The following is a 25,985-nucleotide window of genomic DNA, read 5'->3' as shown; positions in this document are numbered from 1 at the left end:
GAGAATAGCGCAGTGCGTTATTAACGGACTGCGCTATTCTCCATAGTGATGGACTGCACTGAACATAAGTGTGAAAGTACCCTTAAACATCTTGCTGACCATCACAAACCTCTGTGCTCAGCGCTGAAATCTCCACGCAAATCCTGGGGACTCCATGTTTTTACAGAAAGCATGTTTTAGTGATCTGCATTGGGGAGGGGGGGGGGGGGGGGTTAAACCAGCCATCTGATGTAGGCGTGACCAAACTGCTGCCCCTGCATTTTAAGGCTCCTTTCACATTGCGTTTTGCCTTACGTTCACAGGTCCCGTCGGGGCATCCGTCCGAACCGCCCCTCCCTCACTCTGCAAAGCGTGTTTTGGAAGCATGCGTCGGCAGGGCCATTCACTGTATTGAGCACATTATGTTAGCGTGTGCTCTGTTTTGTGCCATTTTTGCAAATATACGTTTTCTGCAGACGGACACCCGAACGTAGTCAACTACATTCGGGTGTCCGTCTGCAGAAAACGTATATGTGTAAAAATGGCATAAAACAGAGCACACACTAACACAGTGTGCTCCATTACAGTGAATGGCCCTGCCGGCACATGCGTCCGAAACACGCTTTGCAGAGTGGGTGAGGGGCGGTTCAGACGGATGCCCTGACGGGACCTGTGTACGTAGGGAAAAACGCAATGTGAAAGGAGCCTAAGAGCACAAAGCTGTTGGACACATCTAAAAACAGGCTGTGTGATTTTAAAAAAAAAAAAAAAAAACTAGAATTCTGAATGCAGCTCTGGAGTATATTATAGTATAACTCAGGATAAGTAATACAGTAAATAAACAGGGACTCAACCAGCAGACTAGTGAGTGCAGCTCTGGAGTATAATACTGGAAATAGCCCAGGATCATTAACGTATGTACAAAGTGACAGCGCCATTCCTGATTTCTGCATTGTGGTTGTGGCATTACCAGTTGAAAGAGGATACTGCCATTACAGATGTCATGAAGGGGTGTACTTGGTCGGAATACTATTTAGGCAGATAGTACATGTCAAGGTAAATTCCACATGAATGCCAGAGGCCAAGGTTTCCCAACAGATCATTGTTCAGAGCATCATGCTGCCTCTTCCAGCTTGCCTTCTTCTCATGGTGCATCTGGTGCAAACTCTTCCCCACCAGACTGGACATCTTTCATTGAACCAAGGTCCAGTTCTGAAGCCAACACGTCAAGTACAGGCATTTTCGGCAGTGGAAACAGGTCCGTATGGGCACTCATTCTGGAGCTGCCCATCACAGCTAGCATTACTCTTTCAGCTGTTTGTTTTACCATAGCTTTTCTATGGGCTTAGGAAATGCCAGCTATCCATCAGTTCCTCCAAGAACAAATGAGCCTTGAGCGCCTGTGAGGACCGTGTGTGTGTGTGTGTGTGTGTGTGTGTGTGTGTGTCTAAGGGTGGGTTGAACTGTTTTTAATTAGGCCAGACATATTGTTCATTTGTTTGGTAAATCACAAGAAATCAGCCATTGTTTCATGTCACACTGACCGGGGGAGCTCTTTTGTCTACTAGTTTGTGGATTGCCTGCTACGTGCATATTGCCTCAGCCCTCTTTGACTACATTATTCAAAGGACAATTATGCAGTCAGATTGAACTACTGACCAATGAGTGAACAGCCATTTCCCACCAATCCTGTAAGACACAATACCCTGAAATGAACTAAGGGGTGTAAAAAAGGGCTCTGCGCCTGTCACCATTATCATTTTACAGGACTTCAGCTTAGGTTCCATGCTTCCAGCTGGAGGATTATATAACTGCTTCAACACTGAGCCCATGAATTTGCTTGCAGGTTGTCACTCTTCAATCACCTGGCTGCATACCTCACTGTGCTCAGTCAGCTTCCTAAGCTTGCCTCTATCTACTCTCAGTGGGTACCCACCAAAAGCGGGGTGCTACAGGCTGGGATAAGTTGGCCCTGGAAGGCTCAAAGTCACAGACTCTAATCCCTGGTGAGCCAGCAGAAGAGTGAGACTATGTCGCTTGTACCATCTTGTCTTCTTGCTGGGAATGTACAATATGCTTTTGACTCTTGGTGACACAAAGTCTTAACAATATGTGGTTCCCTCACCCTGTTATCGGAGTAGTGTTCTACACCCAGGGAAGGAGTGTGGATGTGCAGTGGAGTGAGCCCTGGGTCCATGCGGTCTTTCTAAAGACAGCCAGGGCACAGATGAGAGCACCCACTGACCCACGTTTTTCCAAAAAAGTATGCTTGTTGCTGGTCACTTTTGGTGGGTACCAACCACTGAATACTAGGAACACTCCACACGAGGTGCCGCTTTGTAGCTATTCTGACCCAGTTCTCATATTTTGGTCCAAATGGCCACATCCTTACCCCTTGCTTATTTTTCCTGCTTGTACAGATGACAAATTTTCACAAATCGCTCTGCAGCACCTGGATAGACTGAGTAAGAGAAAATACACACTGACACGATAGACAATCACTAACAGTTTAATGAGAAATAAACGGGATGATAAAAGAAGAGACTCCAAGAATGATCCCACTGATATAACCGCGAGCATTAGAACATGCACTCCGCAGGGCTCTGTGCATTAGGGGCACTATTCCCACTCCACACTGAGGATTTCCTCATACATTATCCGACATGGAACATACAGCAGCAGCTTTTCCCAATAAAATAGGTTTGTTACCCCCCCCTCAATACTTAATCTTATAAATTACAAATATACAGACATCTCATCACCACCTTTACTGGTAAAGTCACAAACTGATCCAGAAATGGGAGTCCCAATTTTTTGGTTTATGATTTGCAGCCACAAGGAGCAGATGTGAAAATGACAGCGAGATGCAATAAAGAAGTGACGACTGTTGAAGTCTGTGGTCGTCCTGCTCAAGATAAATAATAGTACAACTCTGATAATATCGTATTTACAATGTGTCAGAACCGTCACAAGATTCTAATGCTACTGGCAGGCAGGGGCTTCAGGTGACCACAATGCCAGGCTGACAGCTACCTGGGCACCTCCACTTTTTTACATTAGTGCTAAATAGTGAATGGGCAATCAGGCCGGTCTATCTACACCGGATTACTGTTATCAGTAGATAAAGAAGCGTTTATGGTACAACTTGACCCCACAGATCGGAACAGAATATTGGAATAAAACGGCTTGGAGCTGTGCTAAAACGTAGCAACTTTTACCGTTTTCATAGATAGCGGAGGTGGCATAAAAAGTTGTCAGATAGATGTTGATAAATGCAGATTAGAATTATTAAAGTTTACGGCACAAAAGTTGCATAATTACGATAGAAATATACTCCAGTCCTTGCAGTGGTGCACGGCCGCTGAAAGATGTGCCAAATCCATTAAAGGGGTTTGTCTACTACTTTTACGTTGATGGCCTACCGTTAGGATAGGTAATCAATGTCTGATCAGCCGGGGTCCGACACTCTGCCTACCATTCTAATCAATAAGAGGAGGAAGTGCAGTACCCGGCCACCGCCACAATCAAAAGACTGATCAGCTCCAGAACGGAGCATTCCCGTAATCTGCCGGCACCGAGAACAGCTGATCGGTGGGGGTGCGGGGTGTTGGACCCCACCCGATCAGACATTGATGGCCTATCCTAAGGATAGGCCATCAAAGTAAAAGTAATGGACAACCTCTTCAGGAGGCAAGCACACGTCATTGCCCATTTTGATACATTGGGGCATTTGTGTTTTAATTCAACCCCATTTTCCATGGCGATCCAATAATTGCCACATTATGTTTAACATTATATATATATATATATATATATATATATATATATATATATATATATATATATATATATATATATATATATATATTATATTATATTATATTATATATTATATTATATTATATTATATTATATTATATTATATATAAAGGGATCTGTCCAGTGGCAGATTTCAAATGTATGACAACTCTTCCTTTAAACAAAACCACCCTGCACCTTTGTGAACAGGACTAGGTGAGCAGGTTTTCAGCCGACCGATGTACACAGGAAGCAAAGAATTGGAAAATGGTAGAGAATAGAATTGGTGCATATCGATTCACCAGATCCAGTACTGTGGCCACTGGATGGAAGCCCTGAGAGCCGTCCCCTACTTTATAGCATCCGCGACTCCTCTATTCATGAGCCGGTCTGGCATAACGTCATATGTGTTCATGCCACAAAGTTGACGTCACACCAATTCGGCTTAATGAAAAGAAAAGTCACGGCTGTAGTCCAGTAGGAGGTGGTTTTCAGAGCTCCTGTGCAGCGACCACAGATTGAAGTGACAAGGACCGGGTCCTGCAAATCAGTTTGCACTAAATCTAGTAGAGAATCACACAGGATCATTTACATAAGTCTGAAAGTTTATAGCTACAGTAGGCGATCACTTACTAATCCCTGGAAGGTTTAATCTCTGGGACCCCCACCGATCTTGAGATTGAAGGGGCCACAGTGTTTCTTTCAGGTGAATAGGCGCAGCTGCAGCTCCTTACAAAGTTGGCCGGCCGCTGTACTAGGGAACACGCACTGCCACCCTTTCATTTTCAGGATTTAGAGATCCCAAGGTTGAGACCCACAATGATCACTTTGAAAGATAGAAATACCCCATTAATTGTAACCTGTCAAGTAGGCCTTCTTCGATATGGAGGTTTGCTATGGACTTTGGAAATAACTGTTTTTGCAACTGGTACAAACACAAAAGTCTCGTTCAATTGCCAAATAGGGAGGGGTGCAGAAGTATTAATCACATCTGGGCCATCGGACCCATAGAGCAATAACCTAGAAGATTCAGAGTAGGGCAGCCGTCCGCACCTCTGGCAATCACTACAATTACGACTTCCATATCAGGACACGTTTGTTGGATGTAACAATCAGCACTTTGGAGTGTCATTTCAGGACAAGCCATAATGTGAGCATAAAGGCCATGATACTACATCTCTGGGATTCCAGCCCTAGGTGCAGAGTCTCCACTAACATTAACAAACAGAATGGTAAAGAGAGTCCCAAGATCGTTGGTTACAGCCGAGAAAGAAACCTTCCCAGAGTAGTTCAGATGAAATACCCCCATAACCCAGCGCTCTACAGTTCAAGCCTCAGGCTGCACCCACAAAAAAAACAAGAAAATCTTTCCATCTGCTCTACAAATCAGGTGAAACAATAGTGTTCTTTTCATGCAGGATTGTGTAAAATTGTAGCCCGCCATCATTGCTTTGGTCCATAGTCCATTGTACGAAACCCCGATAAATCAGAAATCACAGCAACCAAGTCAAACAGGCAATGGGTTTTTCTAGTAGATCCTTCAGTGTTAAAAGTGACTTCAGCTCTTCGGCAGAAAAAACAATAACTTTGATGAACACATTGGGAAGGCACGAGGGAAAAAAAAAATATAACCCTCTGAAATCTCAGGAGTGTCCGAACCAAACAGTCCAAACTAATAGAAAGGACAGAACGTGACCTACTTAGACTTTACACCAATGAGCACAACGATTAGGACAATCACAAGGACAGACAGAATTAAAATGACGAGCATCTTGCGGTTCTTTTTCTGGTACTGCTCCGCCTGCAAAACAAGAAGACAACAGGGGATGAAGGGAAATACAACAAAACGCATCTAATGGAAAACCCGTTTCCTCACTGGAGAGGGGTTTTACTCCCTTCTGGGTGCAGATCGCATATAGTTACTGTCATCCGCCATAGTGCCGTGCACAGATGGCACGAGCTGTTCTGGAGTCAGAAGAGTATAAAGCCAACATCCAGCAGTGAAGGCCAGAAACTGAAATGGCTCCAACCCAGCAGCCACAGTCAATGATGACCACAGGACCTAAGTGGGTTGACTGCTCTTCAAGCTCTGCAATTGGTGGGCAATCAGGGAGTTGTAGTTCTACAATAGCCAGTGACTGAAGATCCACAATGTACAGTACATAATGCAAACACCTCTAAAAACAGCAACCACTAATCATTGGACTCTATATGTACTGAAGAAGACTCTAAGTTATCTGCTATACAATCCACTGATTTTCTGTGCTGCACAGGCTTTTCAGAGTGAAACAGGCGAGCCACAGTGGAAAACAGCAAAAGGAAGAAACGATAGGTCATATCTTTGCAGAATACTGTGAGGATGGGCATGGGGAGGACACAGATACTGTGGCATTATTCACTGTGGAGGCACTCACCTTCTGCAAATGTTTTAACCCCTCATCGGTTTTAACACAGGACTGCTCAACATTGTAGTCAATCCTGTCAAGAACTGTGCCCTATAACAAAACAAGAACTTAGAAGAAAGGACATGACAAGTGTATTACAGTGACAAACAAAAGGTTGGTTTTGGTTGAAACAGTTATTTAATTAAACTCTGCTCCAATGTGTATGAGCCTGGTAAGACAAGTGAGGATTGCTAGGTACCTGTTCCACCACCATGGTCGCCAGCTCCCTGAAGACTTCATTCAGGTCAGAGATGGACTGTACAATCTGACGGATCTCCCGCTCCCGCTCCTCCACCATTAGTGTGTTCTGCTGCACTAGAACCAGCTGGTCATCTGTAAACCCCTGGACATCAAACAGAAGACATGTCTCATCAGGGTAGAGTTACTTGCAGAGATCAGCTTTACCTAGGATCACAGAGGCTGTAGGTTCGTCTATAATTAGCTCTCTATGTGAAGACCTCAGTTACACTTAAAAAGTGAAGCAATGATGTCATGTATGGCCTCTTGGAGAAATTATTCTAAAGAAGGGAATTTTGTTTACTTACCATAAATTCCTTTTCTTCTAGCTCCTATTGGGAGACCCAGACAATTGGGGTGTATAGCTTCTGCCTCCGGAGGCCACACAAAGTATTACACTTTAAAAAGTGTAACCCCTGCCCTATGCCTATACACCCTCCCGTGCATCACGGGCTCCTCAGTTTTGGTGCAAAAGCAGGAAGGAGGAAACTTATAAATTGGTCTAAGGTAAATTCAATCCGAAGGATGTTCGGAGAACTGAAACCATGAACCAAAAGAACAATTCAACATGAACAACATGTGTACACAAAAGAACAAACAGCCCGAAGGGAACAGGGGCGGGTGCTGGGTCTCCCAATAGGAGCTAGAAGAAAAGGAATTTACGGTAAGTAAACAAAATTCCCTTCTTTGTCGCTCCATTGGGAGACCCAGACAATTGGGACGTCCCAAAGCAGTCCCTGGGTGGGTAAAAGAATACCCCGATAAAAAGAGCCGACAACGGCCCCCTCTTACAGGTGGGCAACCGCCGCCTGAAGGACTCGCCTACCTAGACTGGCCTCTGCCGAAGCATAGGTATGCACCCGATAGTGTTTCGTGAAAGTGTGCAGACTAGACCAGGTAGCCGCCTGACACACCTGCTGAGCCGTAGCCCGGTGCCTCAATGCCCAAGACGCCCCTACGGCTCTGGTAGAATGGGCTTTCAGCCCTGAAGGAATCGGAAGCCCAGAAGAACGGTAGGCTTCAAAAATCGGTTCCTTGATCCACCGAGCCAAGGTTGACTTGGAAGCCTGCGATCCCTTACGCTGGCCAGCGACAAGGACAAAGAGCGCATCAGAACGGCGCAGTGGCGCCGTGCGAGACATGTAGATCCGGAGTGCTCTCACTAGATCTAACAAATGCAAATCCTTTTCACATTGGTGAATTGGATGAGGGCAAAATGAAGGTAAGGAGATATCCTGATTGAGATGAAAAGGGGACACCACCTTAGGGAGAAAGTCCGGGACCGGACGCAGAACCACCTTATCCTGGTGAAAAACCAGGAAGGGGGCTTTGCATGACAGCGCTGCAAGCTCTGACACTCTTTGGAGTGATGTAACTGCCACTAGAAATGCCACCTTCTGCGAAAGGCGTGATAGAGAGACATCCCGCAGCGGCTCAAAAGGTGGTTTCTGAAGAGCCCGTAGAACCCTGTTGAGATCCCAGGGTTCCAGCGGCCGCTTGTACGGTAGGACTATGTGGCAAACTCCCTGCAGGAACGTGCGGACCTGCGGAAGCCTGGCTAGACGCTTTTGAAAAAACACGGAAAGCGCCGATACTTGTCCCTTGAGAGAGCCGAGAGACAAACCCTTGTCCATTCCGGAATGAAGGAAGGAAAGAAAAGTGGGTAAGGCAAACGGCCAGGGGGTAAACCCCTTATCAGAGCACCAGGCTAAGAAGATCCTCCAAGCCCTGTGATAGATCTTGGCGGACGTTGGTTTCCTGGCCTGTCTCATAGTGGCAATGACCTCTTGAGATAACCCTGAGGACGCTAGGAGCCAGGACTCAATGGCCACACAGTCAGGTTGAGGGCCGCAGAATTCAGATGGAAAAATGGCCCTTGAGACAGCAAGTCTGGTCGGTCTGGGAGCGCCCACGGTTGACCCACCGTGAGGTGCCACAGGTCCGGGTACCACGACCTCCTCGGCCAGTCTGGAGCGACGAGGATGGCGCGGCGGCAGTCGGACCTGATCTTGCGCAACACTCTGGGCAGCATTGCCAGAGGAGGAAATACATAAGGCAGTCGAAACTGCGACCAATCCTGAACTAAGGGATCTGAAGGGAGGACTCTGTCGGAGTCCAGGTTCCCTGAGCCTTGTGGTGGAGAAAAACCGCTCCCCACCCTGACAGACTCGCGTCCGTTGTGACCACAGCCCAGGATTGGGGGCAGGAAAGATTTTCCCTTCGACAGAGAAGTGGGAAGAAGCCACCACTGAAGAGAGGTCTTGGCTGCCAGAGAAAGAGAGACGTTCCTGTCTAGGGACGTCGACCTCCTGTCCCATTTGCGGAGAATGTCCCATTGGAGTGGACGCAGATAAAACTGCGCAAAGGGAACTGCCTCCATTGCTGCTACCATCTTCCCCAGGAAGTGCATGAGGCGCCTCAAGGGGTGTGACTGGGCCCGAAGGAGAGATTGCACCCCTGTTTGCAGCGAACGCTGTTTGTCCAGCGGTAGCTTGACTATCGCTGAGAGAGTATGAGACTCCATCCCGAGGTAAGTCAGTGATTGGGTCGGAGTCAATTTTGACTTTGGGAAATTGATGATCCACCCGAACCTCTGGAGAGTCTCCAGAGCAACGGTCAAACGGTGTTGACATGCCACCCGGGAGGGTGCCTTGACTAGGAGATCGTCTAAGTACGGGATCACCGAGTGGCCCTGAGAGTGTAGGACTGCCACAACGGATGCCATGACCTTGGTGAAGACCCGTGGGGCTGTCGCCAGGCCGAAAGGCAGTGCCACAAACTGAAGGTGTTCGTCCCCAATGGCGAAACGCAGGAAGCGTTGATGCTCTGGTGCGATCGGCACATGGAGATAGGCATCCCTGATGTCGATTGATGCTAGGAAGTCTCCTTGGGACATCGAAGCGATGACAGAGCGGAGGGATTCCATGCGAAACCGCCTGGTTCTCACATGTCTGTTGAGCAATTTGAGGTCCAAAACGGGACGGAATGAACCGTCCTTTTTTGGCACCACGAACAGGTTGGAGTAAAAACCGCGACCACGTTCCTGAAGGGGAACGGGGATCACAACTCCTTCTGTCTTCAGAGTGTCCACCGCCTGAAAAAGTGCAACGGTTCGCTCGGGGGGCGGAGATGTTCTGAAAAAACGAATCGGAGGACGAGAGCTGAACTCTATCCTGTAACCGTGAGACAGAATGTCTCTCACCCATCGGTCTTTGACATGTGGCCACCAGGCGTCGCAAAAGCGGGAGAGCCTGCCACCGACCGAGGATGCGGTTTGGGGAGGCCGAAAGTCATGAGGCCGCCTTGGAGACGGTGCCTCCGGCGGTCTTTGGAGGACGTGACTTAGACCGCCATGCAGAAGAGTTCCTCTGGCTCTTCTGTGGCCTGTTGGACGAGGAGGATTGGGATCTGGCTGAGGGCCGAAAGGACCGAAACCTCGCTTGAATTTTTCGTTGCTGAGGTCTCTTTGGTTTGGGCTGGGGTAAGGACGAGTCCTTTCCCTTGGATTGCTTAATAATGTCATCCAATTGCTCGCCAAACAATCGGTCGCCAGAAAAAGGCAAACCGGTCAAGAACTTCTTGGAAGCAGAGTCTGCCTTCCATTCTCTTAACCACATGGCCCTGCGGACTGCCACCGAATTAGCGGATGCTACCGCTGTACGGCTAGCAGAGTCCAGGACAGCATTCATGGCGTAGGATGAAAATACCGACGCCTGAGAAGTCAAAGACGCTACTTGCGGAGCAGAGGTACGGGTGACCGCATTAATCTCAGACAGACAAGCTGAGATAGCCTGGAGTGCCCACACTGCTGCAAAGGCTGGGGCAAAGGACGCGCCTATGGCTTCATAGATGGATTTCATTAGGAGCTCTGCCTGTCCGTGGCATCCTTGAGCGATGAACCGTCAGCCACTGCTACTACGGATCTAGCCGCCAGTCTAGAGACTGGAGGATCCACCTTGGGACATTGAGCCCAACCCTTAACTACGTCAGAGGGGAAGGGGTAACGTGTGTCATTAAGGCGTTTAGTAAAGCGCTTGTCCGGAAAAGCTCTGTGCTTCTGGACAGCATCTCTGAAGTTAGAGTGATCGAAGAAAGCACTCCGAGTACGTTTGGGAAACCTAAACTGGTGTTTCTCCTGCTGTGAAGCCGACTCCTCTACAAGTGGAGTTGGAGGAGAAAGATCTAGCACCTGGTTGATGGACGCTATAAGGTCATTTACTATGGCGTCCCCTTCAGGTGTATCAAGATTGAGAGCAACGTCAGGGTCAGAGTCCTGGGCTGCGACCTCCGCCTCATCCTCCAGAGAGTCCTCAAGCTGAGACCCCGAACAGCGTGATGAAGTCGGGGAAGATTCTAAGCGAGCCCGCTTAGCCGGTCTGGGACTGCGGTCCGTGCCGGAGTCCTCCACGTAATAACTAGAGGCCACCCCAGGAGCACGCTTCGTCGCAGACAGAGAGGGGCCTGGGGGCGATCCCGCAGTGCCCGGGGCCTGTGTAAGGGCCGGTCTGGACTGCAAGGCCTCTAGTATCTTAGCAGACCATTTGTCCATAGACTGAGCCATGGATTGTGAAAGTGACTGAGAGTTTCTCAGCTAAAACTGCAAACTCTGTCCCTGTCACCGGGGAAGCCGGCGGTTCTACCTGGGCCGAGGGTCCCACCAGTGCCCGAGGCTCCGGCTGAGCGAGTGCCATAGGGCCCGAGCATTGCTCACAGTGAGGGTAGGTGGAACCTGCAGGTAGCATAGCCGCACAAGAGGTACAGGTTGCAAAATAACCCTGTGTCTTGGCACCCTTGCTCCTTGTGAACGACATGCTGTTGTCTCCCAGGAGAGTGAACACTGAGGGTATATAGCCACAAGCTAACAGTACAGCCGAACCGAGAAAATGTATACAAATATAATATATATATATACAGTTCGGCACCCTAGGGGGACCAGCACCGGGTGACCGGTGTGGCTTACCGACCGCTCAAGCGGTGTGTGGCCACCAGATTCCCTGCCTCGGGTCTCCCAGAGCTGCCGCCAGAAGTCCTCCACCGGCAGAGTGTGTTTAAAACATGGCTGCCGGCGTTTAAAGGGGAGGAGGGAGCCGTGGGCGTAACTAAAAAAGTGCGGGAATCTGGTGCCCCAGGGGGGAGGAGGACACCTAAGTGTGCTCCAGCCCTCACTGTCGGCGTCAGGCCGACCGTCCCGCCCTTACCCCTGACTGGCAGGCCCGGGGGCGGGAGTTTAAGGCACTAGGCCGCAAAAGCCGGGGACTAAATTTAAAACCGCGGCCGGCAAGCAGGCGCGGTCGGCGCGGTAGTCCCGGTCTCATACCAACACAGCAGCCGCTGCAGCATCTGAGGCCAAAGTGCTCCATGCACCGTCCCCAAGGGGACACAGAGTACCTGTAGATGCAGGGTCCTGTCCCTGATGATACTCAGTCTCCTGTCCGTCAGAATCCCACAGGGGCTGCGGAGGGAGCCCGGTCCCAGTGCCTGGATGACCGGTTAGGATCCCACTTCTCCCAGAGCCCCTAAGGGATGGGGAAGGAAAACGGCATGTGGCTCCAGCCTTTGTACCCGCAATGGGTACCTCAACCTTAACAACACCGCCGACTCAGTGGGGTGAGAAGGGAGCATGCCGGGAGCCCTGTTAGGGGCCCTCTTTTCTTCCATCCGATATAATCAGCAGCTGCTGCTGACTAAAATGGGAGCATGAGTGAATGTGTGCCTCCTTCAACACAAAGCATAAAAACTGAGGAGCCCGTGATGCACAGGGGGGTGTATAGGCAGAGGGGAGGGGTTACACTTTTTAAAGTGTAATACTTTGTGTGGCCTCCGGAGGCAGAAGCTATACACCCAATTGTCTGGGTCTCCCAATGGAGCGACAAAGAAATTTTTTTTAACACACGCTCATTTACACTTAGGCTATGTGTCCACGGTAGAATGTACCTGCGGATTTTTCTGCATGAAAATCTGCGACTTTCGCGGCAAATCCGCACCTTATTTTTGCCGGGGATTTGCCGCGGATTACCGGGAATTTGCCGCGGATTTTGATGTGGATTTTTTTTTTTTTTTTTTCCCCATTCTATACCCAAAATCTGCAACAATAATTGACATGCTGCAGATTTTTCCGGATCAAAATCCGCGGCAAATCCGCCGCGGAAAAATCCGCAGCATGGACACAGCATTTCCAAAATGCCATTGAAATGGCTTGGAAGTGCCGCTGCTGCAGATTTTCGGAAAATCCGCGGCAAAATCCGCAGCGTGGACACATAGCCTTAAAGGGAACCGGTCAGGAAATTCATGGTGTCAAAGTCAGCAGATCAGCCTAATCAGGTCTAACATCTATAACACACATATATATATATATATATATTATAGTTTGTACTGTGAAACTTGGTGATGGCACCTTTGTAAATAGCCTGCAATAATAACATGGTTCCACATGCAACACAGGCTGGCTCTTACCCTATCATATAACGTGTTGTCCTCTCCATCGTCCATGAGGGGAACAGAAGTGTCAAAGAAATGCTTAGATCTTTCTTCTCGATTCTTCATTCCTGCAGGTACAAAGAGAATTTTGGATACTCGCTATAAAATCTCTTTCTAGGAGCATTCCTTGAGGACACAGAGAACTATGGGTGTATGCTGCTTCCACTAGGAGGCTGTCACTAAGCAAAAAATTAACTCCTCCTCAACAGAGTATACCCATCAACAGGCACAAAGCTAATCAGTTAGTGAGAAAGCAGAAGAAGTAAACATCAGAAACATAGAAAAGTGAACCACCACAAGCAGGATAGGTGCTGTGTCCCCCAATTGAGACTCCGATAGATTTTATGGTGAGTACCCAAAATCCTCTTTTCTCTATCGCTTCATTAGGGGACACAGAACTCTGGGACATCCAAAAGCAGTCCCAAGGGATGTGAAGGACAAGCTGGAAGAAAAGGTAGAATAAATGCTCAGATCATACTCTAGACCACTGCCACTTGCAAAACTTTTCATCCTAAGCTGGCGGCAGCCAAAGCAAAGGTATGCACTCTGAAGAATTTGGAGACATGCAGAGAGGACCAGCTAGCAACCTTACAGAGTTGTAAGGCAAAAGCTTCATGCTAAACAGCCAAGGAGGCTTGCATTACGTGCGTAGAAGGAGCTGTAAACGTGGGTGTTGGTGGTCTCTCCTTTGCTCAATTGGCTTCCAGGATAGATTGAATCCTGTGAGAGATGGCAGCCTTAGAGGTGGCCAACCCTCTGAAATGTCCCTCAGGTAAAATGAATAAGAAATCTGATTGTCTAAGAGAGTCCATTATGGACCGGTAAAGGCGCACTGCCAAATTTGCTTAGTGACCTCCCAGGGGTGAGAAGGAGATGGACAGAATGAGGGGAAAGAAAAAAAAATGTCCTGATTCAGATGGAAGGGAGAAAACCTTGGAAAGGAAAGAAGGAAAACCACCTTATCCTGATAAAGAACTAGAAAGGGGGAACGGCATAATAGGGCGGCCAGCTCCAACACTCAATGGATGGAGATGATTGCAACAAGAAAGGCAGTCTTTGAAGAAAGCAAGGACAAATGATTCCTACTAGACAGGAGCACTCTGAAGAGAGTGTTCAACAGGATCCACCAGAGGTTGATAGTGAATCACCAAATGGACCACACCATGCATGAATGTACAAATCTGGGGACGGGAAGCCAGGTTGTTTTGAAAAATTATGGAGAGTGCAGACACCTTGCCTTTTAGCTTCAGAGGGACAGCCAAGAGTCCAGGCCCCACGTCAAAAAGGCTAGAAGCGCAGGGAGGGGAAAAAAAAATAAAATAAATAAATAAAATAGTGCCAATGTGGTTTGCAACTGCGAAGGAAAGCCTTCCAAGTACAGGAATAGATTCGAGAGGAAGAGGGCTTCCTTACTATTATCATGGTTTGAATTACCTGATGGGAAAAACCTGAGCCTTTCAGAACTACGACTTCAATAGCCATGCAGTTAAATGGAGACATTGAGAATCCTGGTGGACGAGAGATCCTTGTGAAAGTAGGTCTAGATGATCTGGGAGCTTCCATTGAAGGTCTGCAGGGAGCTTGATTAGATCCATGTACCAGGATCTTCTGGGCCAGTCCGGTGCCACCAGGATGACTGGAACTGTTTTCACTTTGATCTTTTTTTATTATCCTGGAAATTAGAGGAAGGGGAGGGAAAAGATATGGAAAGCCAAACTGGGACCATGAGATTGTCAGGGCATCGGAGCCAACAGCGAGAGGGTCACGGGTTCTAGACATGAATAGAGGGACCTTGTTGTTCATTCTAGACACCATCAGGTTGAGTTCATCAGCCAATCTGGTTGAAGACGGTGGGGTACAGTGACCATTCTCCCGCAGAGAGACTCACTGCTCAGAAAAATCGGCCGCCCAGTTATCCACCCTGGCAATGTGAGCCACTGAAATTGCTGGGTCATGTTCCTCTGCCCACGACAGGATCTGGGAGACCTCTGACATAACAATCAGACTCAAAGTACCTCCCAGCCGTAGTGTTGTCAGATTGGATGCAGAGAGGACGGCCTGAAAAGTGATCCTGCCAATGAAGGAGGGCTAGGTGGCTGGCTCCGAGATCAGGAATGTTAATACTAAATTTGCAGGTCTTCCAACGACCTTGAACTGTGAGGTCTTGAAACACTGTTTCCCAACCTATAAAGCTGGCACCTGTTGTCACAATCAACTAATTAATTTTGAGAAAGGACTGTCCGAGGAGAATGTGACTGCTTGGCTCGAAGAGGAAGATGGTTCTGAAGATTTAGAGGAGGTTGACTTGTCCCACTGAGAGCTAACTGGAGAGGTCTTGTGTGAAATTGTGCAAATGGAATTGTTTTGAAAGCGGTTACCATTTGTACAGAACATTTATGCAGACCCGAAGGGGGATAGGGAGGAATGACTGAGCAAGAGTGTCCCATGCTGGAGAGCCAAACTCTTGTCTTCATGGAAAAAACTTTTGCTTGGACAGTGTAAAATAACACCCCTAAAAAGATGAGGCGTTGAACCGGAATCGGGGACAAATGACTTGTTGAGGCAGGATAGAGTCTCTATGGTTATTTGAAGACTATCTAGGCACATGGATAGAAGGTGCCTTGATAAGGATGTCATCCAGGTAGGAAATGACTAAGATATCTCTGGCACAAACGATGGCCATGACTGCTGCCATGACCTTTGTGAATACTCTGCGAGTGGTAGCTAGTTGGAAGGGGAAAAATATGAGTTGAAAATGTGATTGGTGGACGGTAAAGTGTGAAAACTTCTTGTAACCTGGATAAATCGGGGTCATGGATGTCTATTGAGCAAAGGAATTCCTTGAATTACATGGACAAAAGGCCCTGTCACACACAGAGATAAATCAGCGGCAGATCTGTGGTTCCAGTGAAATTGTGGACAATCAGTGCCAGGTTTGTGGCTGTGTACAAATGGAACAATATGTCCATGATTTCACTGCAACCACAGATCTGCCAAAGATTTATCTCTGTGTGTGACGGGGCAGAAAGTCCCCGACTGAGGAGATTCCATCTTGAAGTGGTGGAGGCACACTCTTGTTTAAAAGCTTGAGATCCAGGATGGGATGCGCAGACCCATCTTTCATCGGTAATACGAAGAGGTTTGAATAAAAACCTGGGAATCGTTTCTTTGTAGGAACAGATATGATGAGGCCTGCAAGACAGAGATGCGATGGCCCTGTAAAACCCAGGTATCAGCGATGGCGACATTGGCAGAAGAAAGTGGAAAAAGCAGTTATGAGGGTGCAAATTTTGTACGCAGAGAAGAAGATCTATCGGACCCAAGAGGTGCAATGGCCTGGGATATGTCAGAAACCCAGGTCCCAGAAGCCCGCACAATTGGAACGCTCTGTGAAGAGAGTGGGTACTTTAATCCAGAACATAGTCCATAGAAAAGGCTGTCCTAGTTAGAGATCTGGTTAAGGGTACAATCTTCTTTTCCTTGAGCACTAACTTTTTGCCTAGTGACAGCAACATACACCCATGGTTTTCTGTGTCCCTGAATGAAGAAATAGAGGTTAATCTGGAATCATGCTGATACCAACGGCATTACATTAGGCTCAGATCCTCCAAGCAGCTCTTACTTTTGAGATAATCAGACTGGGCATGTCTGAAGTTTGTGGAGAGGTCCTGGAGAGACTGTGCCAGCGAGGAGACAACGTTACGTAACACGCGCTCCTCCTGCTCTGTGCAATTCCTCGCTCGGCTCTGTAAGGCCTGCACTGCCCTCTGACATCGGTGGAACATCTAGAAGACAAGGTGGGTGGTTATAACACAAGAACGGAAGACTACATTCCTGTGTGAGATAATCCAGCACTGTACCTGCGTGACCTCCTGTGTGGTGATCTCGATGGCATGCTCTTCTTCTGTGCTGTCATCTAACGTAGGTCGGTTTAGATGCTTGTCGTGTAAGCTGGCCAGTTCCTTCATCTTTTGTTTAATACGTGTGACGTCATACTGGATCTGGAGCATAAAGTGTAAGAATGCGTTAGGGGCTTAATGCATATTGTTACACATATTGGTACACATGGAACACATCAGTAACCGCCCACAGGCTGCTCCTCCTAGTGGGGGATCGAAGCAGCCTGAAGGAGATCATTTAAATGGGTGTCCACCATAATTAACAATCTGCCCAAAGGCAACAATACTGCTTAAACAGAAATTAAAGGAAATAATCATTGTCCATTTCATCCCTGCATTACCAGCAACGTGTCCCCGATGACCCTCACTGGTCCTCGGTTTCTATTGGTTGCAGGACAATACGGCATACACCTCTGTGATATATGGCAAGAGTCAGGTGACTGGAATGGTGTCAGCAGATGTGCCTCTGATGATGCGCTGTCAGCCACCTGGCCTTGGTGGTCAAGTGACGAGGGAATGGGACGCCATTGCTTGATGTACCACCACAAACAACTATAGCGGCCTGTGCTGGATCCACAAGGGTTAATGCTATGGAGTATGCATTATTTTATTTTTTTTTATTTTGCAACCATCTTTGCTCCCTGGCACACTTTGCCTAGAGGCCAGACAACCCTTTTAAAAACAAAAATGGCTTGGTAATCTAATAGAGCTGTCATCACCGCCCTCAGGCACCCACATTCCCTTGGGTTCTTGATGACTGATTGCTAATTCATGCATCCTTTGGCCATATGGATGCAGACCCGACTACTCCAGCCCCAAGGAAAGCTGGGCGACAACCTCGCCACGTTGTACTGGTAGTCAGTCTGCTAGAGTAGAATCAGAATATAGTGTAATTATATATATATAATAGTGATCAGAATCTACAATTTATATTTGCTGGAAAATAGATTATTTAACCCTAGAACGCGCAACCATAGAAAACAAGTAACCTAGCAGGCCTGCGGGGCCCAAGGTATGCGTTCCAGGGTTAAGGGCACATCCTGGATAAGTGATGACAAAGCTTAGGCTTTATTAAACATGACTCCTTGAATCATATGTGATCATTTGGATCTTACTTCTTGTACTCCATCCACCCATTTTGGAGACAGGCGTCTGGTGACTCCGATGGCAGCTTCTGGGTCCAGACTGATGTCTGACACCAAGGCCATACGATCATCTGCCAACTAATAAAACAAGAGGATATGGTCAAGTATTGAGAGTAATGCAGAGAAACACAAGTCTGACAGCAGCTTTCTGATGTATGTCACGTCCATAATGGCTGCTTTAAGGGGGTATTCACATCTCCAACTGCTATCCCAATATGTAGTAGGTGTATTAATAATATTAGCAAATACCTCTAATTAGGAATGTAGTATAGTTCTCCTGATATAGCCATGTCTGTTACCTCATGTGCAGGGCATTGCAGCTTAAGTATCCATGGTTACAACCACGAGCAACTAACTGTCATTATATCACTACACGTAACAACGTAAGCTGCAACGTCCTGCACATGAGGTAAGAGACATGGTTTTATCAATACATTTCTAATTGGAGATATTTGCTAATGTTTATATTATTATACCTACTACATATTGGGATAGGATTTTGGAGATGGAAATACCCCTTTAAATATGACAAAGCTAAATACTGTAATTCTAATATACCCTGGCTAATCAGCTTATTACCCCTGTAAAACTGGAAGCCAAGATAACAATGGAAGTCTAGTTATAATACTAAGCGGGTACATACATATTTACAAAACCAAGGGTTTTCCTCCAATGCATCTAAAATGATATAAAAAATACAAATCTGAATAGTCTGGAGTAAACCTCTACCATTTTGTGTATACAGGTCCTAGGCAGACCTATGAGTTTCCATGGTTACAGATTATAAACAAACTCAGAGATCTGATCAATTACTATGGAAAATCAAACACCCAAAATATAATTCGGATTAGATGGGGGGAGACTGTACCTCATCGAGCTCCTGGATGGGCATTCAGTGGGCGCAGGCAGGGGGGACAAGAAAGACAGAACACAGTGCTGATTAATGGCAACCACCGACACTACTGATTCTTGTGTAGAGACAGAAAGCTTTGATTTTCCATGCATAATAATCAAAAAGTATCACCCAAATACTGGTTAATCGATTGTTTCAGGGTAAGGCTGCTTTCACACATCCGTTTTTTCCTGTGCGGCACAATCCGGCCGATTTTTTTTTGCCGCCGGTTGCGTTTTTTTTGCATAGACTTTCATTAGTGCCGGATTGTGCCGCATGGGCTTGCGCTCGGTCCGGTTTTTGCCGCATTCGGCAGATTTAGCCGATGCGGTGGCCAGATGTAACATTGCCTGGCACGTTTTTTTTGTCCGGCAAAAAAAAAAAAAAACGCATCGCGCCGCATCCGGCCGATGCAGCGAGATTTGCAATGCATGCCGCATTCGTTTTTTTCCACTGCACATGCTCAGTAGCCTGCCGCAAGCGGCAAAAACCGGATGGGTTGCATGTCAAAAACTTATGCAAAGGATGTGGTTTTGTTGCCGCATGCGTTGCATAGGTTTTAGAGGCGGATTGGCCGGCTCTGCTAAAACCAGAGGTGTGAAAGCAGCCTAAGAGAACACCCATCTTACCTCGAGTCCTGAATGGCACACTGACAAGGCATTAATATAGCTACAAAATATGGGCAGCTTTAGAGGGAACCTGTCAGGTGTAATATGCACTCAGAACCAGGAGCAGTTTGCTAATCCCTGCCCAACGGCCCCTGTATCTAGTAGCATAGATAAAGAGATCTTTAAAAAAAAAAAAGAAGTATTTCTAAATATGCTTTATGATATACTAATGAGGCCAGGGACTAGTCACAAGGGGTTAGTTCCTGCGCTCATTCCGCCATCATAGCATGGTAGCACACCCACAGGATCGTACTAACATGCTACTCAATGCAGCATCATCAGGGGTGACGCACGTACCTGTGTCCACTGTCACCGCTGATCAAAAGTCTGGGCACTTCCGGTCATGCTCAGTAGACCTCTCTGAAGCCGGGACGCGTACACCCGCCTTCATACTGCGCATGACCGGAAGTGCAGGGCATTCAGAAGAGCGATGACAGCGGACACTGGTATGCGCTGTGCATTGAATAGCATGATAGTATGCCCCTGTGGATGTGCTAACATGCTATGAGGGCGGAACGAACCAAGACCTAACACACTTGTGACTAGTCCCTGCGCTCATCAGCACATCATAAAAATCTTTACAAATACATTTTTTTAAATATCTCTTTATCTAGGCTAGTGTACACAAGGACGGTTAGGCAGGGATTAGCAACATGTACCCAGAACTGCTCGTGTATCTGGGTGCATAGGGGACCTGACAGGTTCCCTTTAACATCACTAAGGTCCATTTCCCATGTGGTAAGGTACCCTATCACTATGTTTTGTCTCTGTTCAGATTTGTACTCATGATCCAGAGACCATGTGCCTTTCAGGAGTCTGGTACAGTGCTTTCCCCTCTGGCCATATTGGTTATCACAATGTCTGCCTATAAACTGATAATGCAAAGAAAAGAAACATTTTTAGGAATAGATATGTGTGACGGATTATTATGGCCACAATTACAGGTGATAAATGTATGATCATTGGGGGCACAACACGTCGGACCCTTATCATTCTGCGGTCCTAAAATTCCTGTATGACTGGATTGGTGGTGCAGATACCTGCGCACCGTGCAAGCAGCGAAATACTTACCCGTCCTGCCTATTTACAGCACTTTTCTGTTCCTCTTATGCAGCGCTTGGCCAAAGCTTTGGTTACCCAGCTCAACAATGGCTCATTATCTGCTCTCAGTACAAGTCTATGAGGGCCAGAATATTAAACTCAGAAAGCAACTATTGATTCACACAGAAAATGCCACGTGAGCCAGGCAGTCACAGGATGAAGAGGAGGAATGGTGGTGGAAAAGAGCACTGTGCACATACAACCAATGGATAAAGGAGGGGCTAAAGAACGCCACAGTGCCACGTTAACCTTTGAAGGACTGGGCAATTTTTTGCTTTCTTGTTGCCTTATTCCAGGATGCTTAACTGTAGTATTTTTCGATCGACATGACTGTATGAGGGCTTGTGGTTATGTTTGCAGGACGAGCGGAGCTTTTATACATTTTACCATACAACATTTTTAGGTTGTTTTTATTTATACATTTGTAAAAACGTACTTTCTTTGCTTCCGTTCCCTTAGGGATCTTGAACCTGTGATCGCCTATACTATATACTTTAGTATATAGTAAAAATCCCTTTTCCTAGAAACACCATTAGAAAAGGCACAAGAGGGGAAGGGGGGAGGTCTCCGTAAACCCATCGTCAACCTGTGATTTTGTCGTGAGGTAGCTGATGGACATATGGAACAGTGTCAAAAAGAGACAGTGGCATTTAACAGGTTAACAGCAGTTAAGAATGTGAACAGGGTGCAACCTAGGCAACGAGCAGTAAACAAAATTAAAAATCCCTCCATTCTTGAGAAAAGTGAAGATGTTTAATATCAAGTAAACTGCAAAGTTGCTTCTTTATAAGAGCAGTTTGTAAAAGTTACCAATACATTTTATGTATCCTGGAATGGTGCAACAGACCCTGATAAAACATGCTCTCCTTTGGCTACATTGCTGAAAAAAGGTAAACGTTCTGACTCTTGGAAAGTGATGATGAGAAAACAAACAAAAAAAGAGCTGGTTGTTTAAGGGTTAAGGTGCACAGCTCATTGAGGAAAGGTCACCTCTGAGCATCATATAGAGCGCAGAATGAGAACAGATTAGTCAACAGCAGCTTGTAGAAAGGGGGCTTTACACGCAGCGATATCGCTAGCGAGCGTACCCGCTCCCGTCGTTTGTGCGACACGGGCAAATTGCTGCCCGCGGCGCACAACATCGTTAGGAGCTGTCACACGGACTTACCTGCTTAGCGACGTCGCTGTGGCCGGCGATCCGCCTCCTTTCTAAGGGGGCGGCTTGTGCGGTGTCACTAAGTGGCCTCCCAATAGAAGCGGAGGGGTGGAGATGGGCGGCCAGCATATCCAGCCCACCTCTTTCTTTCCGCATTGCCGGCGGCCGCAGGTAAGCTGTAGTTCGTCATTCCCGAGGTGTCACACGTAGCGATGTGTGCTGCCTCGGTAACGACGAACAACCTGCGTCCTGAACAATCAACGATTTTTTGAAAAGGAACGACGTGTCAACAATGGACGATTTGGTATTTTCCATCGTTATCGGTTGCTCATTGGTGTCACACGCAACGCTGTCGCTAACGATGCCGGATGTGCGTCAAATCCATGACCCCGGCAATATATCGTTAGATACGTCGTTGCGTGTAACGGGGCCTGAAGGCTCCTATATGGTAACAGATTTCCCTCACACCTCGTGGAGACAACTTATCTCATGAGATTTAGGACGCGTCACTTGGCATCTCACTACTTGATTGGTTGGCAATCATTAGTTGTCCAGCTGTATTCACATTGCCTCAAAGCCCACACTATAGATTTATTATGATGGCCCCCAATATACAACACTGGCCTCTAACCTTCAGAGTGAGGATGTGATCAGAGCTGCAGTAGTGACCGTTCATGTCCTGGATCAGGCCCTTGCCCGAGGCTGTAGGGCGACCTTGCCATCTAATAAATGCCATTTATTAAAGACCGAGCTTGCTCCGGTGAGAGACGTTATCACTCATCTTTGGCAGCACGGTGGCTCAGTGGTTAGCTCTGAGGTCCTGAGCTCAAATCCCACCAAGAAACATCTGCAAGGAGTTTCCTTCCAGACTCCATAGGGAATTTAGATTGTGAGCCCCAATAGGGACAGACATGATCACGTCTGTAAAGCGCTGCGGAATATAATGGCGCTATGTAAGCGATGCATAATAAATAGATCTTCCTTCTTCTGAGCTCTTCTCAGCTGGTTTATGCCCACAAAGCTCAGCTTTCATGTCTTCATAAATCAGCTGAGGAGCTCAGAAGAATGACGATAAGGGCTATAAACTTTCCCAACGGAAGGAGCTCACTGATCCTCAGATAATTCATTCTGGAGCCAGCAATAGACATTGCAAAACAGACAATGAAACCCAATCACAAAAATGATTTTTATTAAAAAATGTAGGTCTCCGTGACATTCATTGGTCTACACTACCACCTGTAACTGCAGGTCTATACGTCACTGATGGGATCCTGCACTAGAACGCTACTGTCTACAGTTCTGTAATAGCACAGCAATGTAATAATACCTCAGAGCAGACAGCGAAACGGAGCAAGAAACAGAAATGTACAAGTCAGTATATGTCATGTGTGTACAGCCATCTGTCACCTATACCAGGCCTCAGACAAGAAGGGAACACAGCAGCAGATGGAAGAAGAAAGGGAAAAAGCCACAATGACAAGAAACTGGACACACGAGCAACAAACATGACACCGGAGGGGGAAGCCTGAAACTAGACCAGCCACCAACAGCCACAAGAGGGGGACAGGACAAACCTGAGCCACGGGGAGGGATATGGGTCATCTCAAAGAAACAATGCTTTCAAACATAGAAGTATTAATAGTTTATTTTATCAATTAAAATACAAATTAAGTGAACAAAAGAGAAATCTAAATCTCATCAATATTTGCTGTGACCGCCCTTTGCCACAAAACAGCATCAATTCTCCTAGGTAGACTTCCGGCAGAGAGGTTGTTCTAAACATCTTGGAGAACTAACCACAGATCGTCTGTGGCTGTACGATTGTGCAAATCCTTCTGCCTCTTCATGTAATCCCAGAATGACTCCATGCTGAGATCAGGGCTCTGTGGGGGCCACAACATCACTCCCAGGGCTTATTGATCTCCTTACCACTGCCCAGTTCTAATGACATTGGCTGTATGTTTGGTGGCATTGTTCAGCTGCAGGATGAATTTGGAGCCAATCAGATGATTCCCTGATGGTAGTATATGAAGGATAAGTGTCCGCCTGTATATCTCAGCATCAAGGACACCAAGAAATGGACAATGAGGATGATGATGACTGTAGACACAGTGCTAGCCCAAACAGATGATGGACACATCAGAATAGCAGTGCCATCAGCTCAGAACTGGCAGCAACTAGTGGGACCAAAGTACACCTGTCTACAGTGTTGAGAAGTCTGTCCAAAAGTGGTCGTCATGGACGAATTGTGGCCAAAAGCTGGACCCTCGTCATGGTCAAAACTGGGCCAGGCGACTAAACTATAGGCAAAAACGTATGACGTGGGGTGCAGAAAAATAAAAGCAGGTGTAATGGACTGGGGAGTCAAAATGTGAAATATTTGTCTGTAGCAGAAGGTAGACTGGAAAGCGGAATGATAGTGACAACAGTGAAGCATGGTGGAGGCTCCTTGTACATCTGGGGTAATTCAGCAAATGAAGTTATGATTTGCTCAGGATTAATGGGGTCCTCAATGCTGAGAAATATAAACAGATTCATAGATCAGGTAATATCAGGGAGGCATCTGATTGACTCAATATATTCTACAGCAGGACAACGACATCGATCATACATCCAATGTGATTAACAACTATCCTCAGTGTAAAGAATAACAAGGAGTCCTGGAAGTGATGGGTCCAGAGATCTGAGCATCTATTCTGTCTGGGATTACATGAAGAGACCAGAAGGCATTCCACAAGACACCTACACAGAAGAAGATCAGTGGTTAGCTCTCCAAGATGTTTGGAACAACCTCCTCCCGAGCGTCTTCACAAGATTGTAAGTGTATCTAGAACCGCTGAAGGCGACAGCAACTCACAGCAAGTATTCATTTCACTTTTGATAATTCACTTTGTAGTGATAAAACCATTCACATTCTATTTATGAAAGTTTCTTACTCTGCATTTATTGCACAATCATGTATACTATATGTAGCATATGACTCCCTGTATAAAGGTGACACATAAAACACAATACATGGCATTACATGAGTGGGCAGGTCACACATTACCCAGGTGGGCAGATATCACACACACACACACACACACACACACACACACACACACACACACACACACACACACACACACACACACAAAATCGGGTGGGCAGGTCACACATACACATCGCACGCGTGGGCAGGTCACACTCTTCAAGGGGATCTATATAGAGCTCACACCCCGGGGCCGGGACTCACCGCTCCGCGGCTCTGCGCACTCCCAGGGCGGCTGAGGTTACTCACTTGCTCGGCCAGAATGTGCCGGTTATGGGCGGCATTGTTCCGCAATAATAAGAAGGCGTCGGTCAGGCGGCGAGTGGCCATGTTCCCAGCTGGCCCCACGGGCCACTAACCCTCCCCGCCCGGTACCCGCCGCTCACACACTCCGGCCACACGGCCTACTACACCCGCCGCCGGACACCACGGCACCGACAGCCCGCATCCCAGCACTTCCGCCAGGAACCTCAACCGGGGAAACACGTCCGCCAATTCCGCCAGAACCAGGGTGTGAGTGGAAATAACGTCCCCAACATCCGGCAGACAAAACTGCTACCGCCATTTTCTTGTGGACCGTGTCCTTTGGACGTCTTATCTACAGGGACTGTAAAAAATGACAGCGCCGGAGACGTTACTGGAGACATATGAATTCACCTCTTGTGATTAACATGTTAAACCACACCCCTTGTTCCTGATTGGCTGGTGAACAGTGAGGCGCCTGTAGTTCTGAAGTATAGGTGCTATGCTGCAGTAGTGTAGACACTGAGTGCTGGGAGGGCTACAGCACAGGTAGCTTTTTAATAGGACAGGTAGAGCGACAGGTAGAGCGTGACATACCCTGCACTACACATGGAGGGCAGGTAGAGAGCGACAGACCCCGCACTACACATGGAGGGCAGGTAGAGAGCGACAGACCCCGCACTACACATGGAGGACAGGTAGAGAGTGACAGACCCCACACTACACATGGAGGACAGGTAGAGAGCGACAGACCCCGCACTACACATGGAGGACAGGTAGAGAGTGACAGACCCCGCACTACACATGGAGGACAGGTAGAGAGTGACAGACCCTGCACTACACATGGAGGACAGGTAGAGAGGGACAGACCCCGCACTACACATGGAGGACAGGTAGAGAGTGACAGACCCCGCA

General features: G+C 47.3%; 1 protein-coding gene across 3 annotated transcripts; it reads right to left on the bottom strand.

The window, feature by feature from the left end:
- Window positions 1-2,472: 2,472 nt before the first annotated feature.
- On the bottom strand, window positions 2,473-25,335 carry STX16 (syntaxin 16). 3 transcript variants are annotated; one of them, XM_075350359.1, is made up of 9 exons: window positions 25,077-25,335; window positions 18,848-18,859; window positions 17,950-18,057; window positions 16,796-16,936; window positions 16,558-16,720; window positions 12,912-13,003; window positions 6,421-6,564; window positions 6,192-6,272; window positions 2,473-5,578 (listed from the first exon to the last, which is right to left on the bottom strand). In XM_075350359.1, exons 1-9 carry the CDS (start codon window positions 25,155-25,157, stop codon window positions 5,474-5,476), a joined length of 927 nt encoding a protein of 308 aa, XP_075206474.1. In that variant the 5' UTR covers window positions 25,158-25,335; the 3' UTR covers window positions 2,473-5,473. The 3 variants fall into 3 exon arrangements, with proteins under 3 accessions (XP_075206474.1, XP_075206473.1, XP_075206475.1); XM_075350358.1 differs by lacking the exon at window positions 18,848-18,859 and having other exon boundaries at window positions 25,032-25,335; XM_075350360.1 differs by lacking the exon at window positions 18,848-18,859.
- Between the last annotated feature and the right edge of the window lie 650 nt (window positions 25,336-25,985).

Source organism: Anomaloglossus baeobatrachus, chromosome 5 (assembly GCF_048569485.1).
Source record: "Anomaloglossus baeobatrachus isolate aAnoBae1 chromosome 5, aAnoBae1.hap1, whole genome shotgun sequence".
In the NCBI taxonomy this organism is placed as follows: Eukaryota; Metazoa; Chordata; class Amphibia; order Anura; family Aromobatidae; genus Anomaloglossus; species Anomaloglossus baeobatrachus.
The sequence above is the reverse complement of the archived record's forward strand: the minus strand, read 5'-3'. Positions and strand labels throughout refer to the sequence as shown.